Source organism: Sinocyclocheilus grahami, unplaced genomic scaffold (assembly GCF_001515645.1).
Source record: "Sinocyclocheilus grahami isolate Dianchi unplaced genomic scaffold, SAMN03320097.WGS_v1.1 scaffold1081.1, whole genome shotgun sequence".
NCBI lineage: Eukaryota > Metazoa > Chordata > Actinopteri > Cypriniformes > Cyprinidae > Sinocyclocheilus > Sinocyclocheilus grahami.
This window is the reverse complement of record NW_015506260.1, coordinates 265,318-271,320: the sequence shown is the minus strand read 5'-3', so window position 1 is coordinate 271,320 and position 6,003 is coordinate 265,318. Positions and strand designations below refer to the sequence as shown.

General features: G+C 39.3%; 1 protein-coding gene across 1 annotated transcript; it reads left to right on the top strand.

Annotated features, from left to right (window-relative positions):
- Window positions 1–3: 3 nt before the first annotated feature.
- LOC107566528 (gap junction alpha-8 protein-like) lies at window positions 4–3,039 on the top strand (the record flags this gene model as incomplete). The annotated part of the gene is made up of 1 exon (XM_016251990.1): window positions 4–3,039. A coding segment is annotated over one exon (1,119 nt), but the record flags the coding sequence as incomplete, so codon positions are not given.
- Between the last annotated feature and the right edge of the window lie 2,964 nt (window positions 3,040–6,003).

Here is a 6,003-nt window from a genome sequence, read left to right as displayed (position 1 = left end):
GTAATCGGTAGGGTGTGGCTCACGGTCCTCTTCATCTTCCGAATCCTCATCCTGGGCACGGCCGCAGAGTTCGTGTGGGGCGACGAGCAATCGGATTACGTGTGCAACACGCAGCAGCCGGGTTGCGAGAACGTTTGCTACGACGAGGCCTTCCCCATCTCGCACATTCGCCTGTGGGTGCTCCAGATCATCTTTGTTTCCACACCCTCTTTGGTGTACGTGGGCCATGCTGTCCACCACGTACACATGGAGGAGAAGCGCAAGGAACGGGAGGAGGCTGAGCTCAACAGGCAGCAAGAGATGAATGAGGAGAGGCTGCCGATCGCGCCCGATCAGGGAAGCGTCCGTACGGCCAAGGAGACGAGCACAAAGGGCAGCAAGAAGTTCCGTCTAGAGGGCACTCTCTTGAGGACCTATATCTGCCACATTATCTTCAAGACTCTCTTTGAGGTAGGCTTTGTGGTGGGCCAGTACTACTTGTACGGCTTCCGAATCCTGCCGCTCTACAAGTGCAGCCGTTGGCCATGCCCAAACACAGTCGACTGCTTTGTCTCAAGGCCTACCGAGAAAACTGTGTTTATCATCTTCATGTTAGCCGTGGCCTGCGTCTCGCTTTTCCTCAACTTTGTGGAAATCAGCCATTTGGGTTTGAAAAAGATCCACTTTGTGTTCCGTAAACCGGTGCAGCCACAAGTTGAGGGACCAGGGGCGGCCGAGAAGGCCTTGCCTTCCATAGCGTCCTCCTCGATCCAGAAAGCCAAAGGCTACAAGTTGCTGGAGGAGGACAAAGCCACGTCGCACTTCTTCCCTCTGACTGAGGTAGGGGGAATGGAGGCTGGCCGGCTTCCAGCTCCGTACGAGCCATTTGAGGAGAAAACGGACAAGGCGACAGCACCTAAGAAAGACGTGTCTAAGGTGTATGACGAAACGCTGCCCTCCTATGCCCAGACGACCGTGATAGGACCGAACGCGGCGGCGGGAATTGTATGCAGGGATGAAGACGAGGACGAGTTGGCCATCGAAGCAGATGTGGACGCCAGCGAGACGATAGAAGACACGCGACCGCTTAGCAGCCTGAGCAAAGCCAGCAGTCGGGCAAGGTCAGATGACTTGACGGTATAAATAATATAGAACTGGATTAGAAGTGCAACAGTACCAACTGTAGTTTTGGAAAAAGCATAGAAAGTAAAAACGAGAGCCTTTCGGCAACTGCGGCGATACTTATTATACCAGCTCTTTATTTCGAGGAAGAACAAGATTTAAAAAAATAATGCTGTGCAATTTTCATGCGGAGACTTGAGAGCTTGATTCGGTTTTTTATACAGCAGTATTTTTTGTACTGTTTTTATCAAACAGTTAACAAACCAAAGTTAGAGATCTGCAGCAGCTAGATCTGCGTAGGGAGGAGTTGGGATTTAGCAAAACTTTTTTTTAAATAACATTTTCTATCCAGAATTTTACTCGAAGGTGGGATTCTGATGTTTACATTTTTTGGATTAGCCATTAGCTGAATGTTGTATGTGATATTATTTTGTTATTATTCTGATAAGAAAACTGTCAGGGCATCATCCTTTTCACCTCAATAAGTTCAACCATACATGATGATAAATACTCAATCAAGCTTATTGATTTGTATGTGAATAGTACCGTAATGGATATGTGTATGTGTGAGGTGAAACAAATGCTGATAGTTGCACAGTCGTTCATCATGGCATAGTAGCAAAATATAAAGTATATATTAAAATAAATGACCACCGCTGATGTACGTTCAACATAACACCTTGTTTCTGGACTTACATTAAGAGTCTCTGGATTTGATCAATTTTAGGTTAGAGTGTATCTAGCAATAACTGTAATTATTACATTAGCCATAGAAAAGATTGTAGGCCACATTCTTTCTAGTCTCTCTGCGCATACAGCCATGATGATGATGATAAAGATCACGCCCAATCAGCACAAAGTATTGTTCAGCAAGAGACAATAAAACAACATTACATGACATGTCACCGCAGACAGTCCGACATCCTTGATGTTTTTGGAAACAACATCTTCATACTTTGGTCTTCCATGATATTTCATTTTAAAAAAGGCTAATTCAAAATATTTTAAAGGGTTTCACTCCTTTACTGACTTTTCATTTTCACCAGAGACATGTCTTATATTTTAAACCATGCCTTAAAATTGAGTATGAAATTTTAAGAAAAAAAGAAAATCGGTTTGTATAAAAAAAACATGTATAAGTTTCAGTTTTCGATTGTTTATTTGATTTTATTATTTATTTTAATTATTACTTCTGACCTATTAAATTGTCCCATTGTTTGTAACATTCTCACAGTTCTACCAAAGTCATAACACATAATTTACTGAAATGTAATTCATTAAATCAAAATGTGTTTATGATAACTGGTATGTCAAATAAGTTTTTTTCTTTTCCTCTCTACCCTGCTAATGGTTTCATATTAGTTTAGACTGAATGTAAAATAGTTTTATTTCATGTTCTTCACTGTGTCTTTTCTCAGAACTGGCTAGTAGAAACAACAATAAAACACTGAGGGCTATTACTGATAAGATAAGCATAGAGAAGCTTGCTTTTCATGATCTGTGAAATGCAAAAGATACAGCCACTGTGACACACATTACCACAGAGTTTGCAGCAGAGGACACATTCTACATTTTGCTGTGGTCACAGACGAATCATAAAAGCACACATCAGATTTTGGGGTGATGAGTGTAAATCTGATTATTGATTCTTAACTGTGAGTTTCAACGGCAAAAAGTAACTTTGTTTAAGGCCTTCTGCCATTTTTTCCCCACATCATTTATGATTTCTTGAACAAGAAGAAAGAAAAAAACACTTGTTTTTTACTAACTTGTAGTCCTATACAGAAATGACTGTCAGTTGAAACCTGTGGATATAGCCAATAAAATGTCATGTGTGGTCAACAAGACTGTCTGACAGTATTTATTAATATCACAGTGTGAAAAATCATTCTTTCCAACACAAGCAAGTTTACACATACAGATTTCACACACACATCTAACACAAAAAACAAAAACACACATTTCTTAATTAGTAGAATATGCATTATGCTTATGAAATCTATTAATATAAATTATATATGATTATTATATATTAAACATGAATTTGTTTTTTTATATATGTAGTTATTATAATTATATATTATTTTATTATATTAAGTTTTTGCTAAAAAAGGAACAAATTATTTAAAACATCCAAACTGCATGCTACTACCAAACTACATGAATTTGGTAATAATAATTAATCCTGATACACCATTGTACCATGGTATTGCTAAAGTCCATTTTGCAAGGTTAAGCTGAGACTCAGAACACTTCGCTGCTCTCTTCGCTGGTCATTTGGTGAATTGTTTTATTTCTACTAAAACATTTCCCTTACAAAACTTATACAAAGCAGTTTGAGAACAATTTGAGTGCGTAAAGATGCCATTATGGACAGGTGAAAACTATACTGATGCTAATTGCTTCATTAATAAAGATAAGATGCTCACTGCAACTATAACAAATATTTATTTTGTGACACTCTGTAGTAAAACGATTGGATGTTACTTTTTTGTTTTAGCATTATGGATTTTTTTTCAAATCTTGTTTTGTTTATTATAATGCTTTTCTGATTAAAATTCTGAAAGGGTGTGAAATTTTGAAGAGCATTACCTGTGTGAGGCCGCTGTGAGTATAGCCAACCACAGTGCAACATGAAATGCAGACCTTGCTCACACATTGCATGAACAGCTACTGCAAGGCTTTACCAAGCAGCCAGGGCCGGATTTACTTATTTTCGTGATATAGGTGTAACCGGCCCCCTTTTCTGTGCTTTCAAGCGGTCTGCGTTGTGTTATAAATGAAGAGGCGGATCACTGGAACTGCTGCTGATGGAGGGTTTATTAACATGGAGCATGCAGATACTGGATGGAGTAGAGAGAGAGTACAACAATGATAAAGGTTTTCGTTCTGTGATTTTCTTCCCACCTCTCCTCAGCGTGCTCAATGCAGTCTGAGGACGCAGCGCGGGCTGAACAGAAATGACGTCACGACGTAAAATGAATATAAAACTCTTTTTCCGAAAATGACACAAATAAAGTACAAAATTAAATTATCACGTTTTCGTGAACAACTAATATAAAGTAAATACATAAAAATTGAAAGGAAGGCTCATTAGTGAAATACATTAATTTAGATTGTGAGTGCACACTCTTATTAACATCCGTCACATAGGCAAAACACATTTTTGGGCCCCCTTCCCTATTAATATAATAGGCCTAATATTACCACCCAAGCAAACAAAAATATTTCTTACATCAGTGAAACCGTTACAGTGTTTTCTATCGCAATAAGCACTTGCGTTCAGTCAATAAAAGAGCATTATTTCTCTAATAATTTTAACGCCAGACCTTGTTCAGATGATTTGTTTCAAGATATTTAAAGGGGTCATATGATGCGATTTCAATTTTTCCTTTCTCTTTGGAGTGTTACAAGCTCTTGGTGCATAAAGAAGATCTGTAAAGTTGCAAAGACTAAAGTCTCAAATCCAAAGAGTTATTCTTTATAAAAGTTAAGAGTCAGCCACACCTACCTAAAACGGCTCGTTCTAACACGCCCCCACATGTCTACCTCAAGATGTGGGAAGATTTGCATAACACCGCCCAAATGTTCACGTAAAGATAGAAGGCGTAACTTTTATTCTCGCTGTAGTATTGTTGTTGCCTTGTGTTTCGTTGTGAAAGCGAAACTACTTTGTTTGGTCTTCCAAAAGAGGACGATATCCGCTTCGTCATGCCTGGAGCTGACCCGTGCTGGTCGCTGAGGAAATACATCAACTTCGCGCTGTGGATCGCCGGATCGGCTTTCACCATGGACGAAGCGGAGTCCAGCCCGGGGTTGTCACATGTGGTTGCCGCAAGCCCGTCGGCCGCTCCTTCGTCAAATCCACTGGCCGTGCCGTTCTCAAGCCCACCGACTGTTCCTCACCTGCAGAGTAGCCTACAATGTGTCTGTGCACAAAGGCTGTTTCTATCCAACTTTGCAAGGATAGTCTTTGGATAATTTAAAAGACTATCCTGTAATAATTTGCCACTGATGATTCAAACGCGGATTTTGAGCAGTGCAGAGTAGTGCTTGTTGTTTGTCGTTTCTCCGATCACAAATGCAGACATGGTTTTATGTTTACACGGTGCGATGCAACACAACACGTAAAAAGACAGTATAAGTCATTATAATCAGTAATTATGTCCCCACTGGATGCAACGAATGCCTCGTTTGTAATGGGTTTTATTGGTGTTGTCTCATTGCGCCGGGACACGGCATCACAGTATGGTAAGGGGCGTAACATTTCCGTCACACACTTGAGGTATTCAGCCAATCACAATGCACTGGATAGCTGGCCAATCAGCATACACCTCACGTTTCAGAACGATGAGCTTTGTAAAAACCGACGCTTTCAGAAAGGCGGGGCATAGAGGAGCAATAATTATGTATATTTTGTGGAAAATAATGTGTTTTTTTACCTTAAACCGCATAAACACATTGCATTACACCAAATACACAAATAATGTTCTTTTTAGCAGCATCATATGACCCCTTTAAAACACTGACTGTTTCAAACGTATGAAAAAAAACATAATTTTTTTTGTGAAAAAAAATGACAACAACTTTACAGCTGAAATAATACACAAGTTTTAACAGAAGAATTATAAAATGATAAGCTTCACATTTAAATCATTTATAATTTAAATCTTCTAATAACTGGCACAATTCACCATTGTAAGGGTTTCACTGTAACCTTCTTTTTTTCTTAAAGGGGTCATATGATGTTGCTAAAAAGAACATGATTTTGTGAATTTGGTGTAATGAAATGTGTTTATGCGGTTAAGGTTCAAAAAACACATTATTGTCCACATACTGTACATTATTGTTTCTCCTCTATGCCCCGCCTTTCTGAAACACGTAGATTTTTACAAAGCTCAT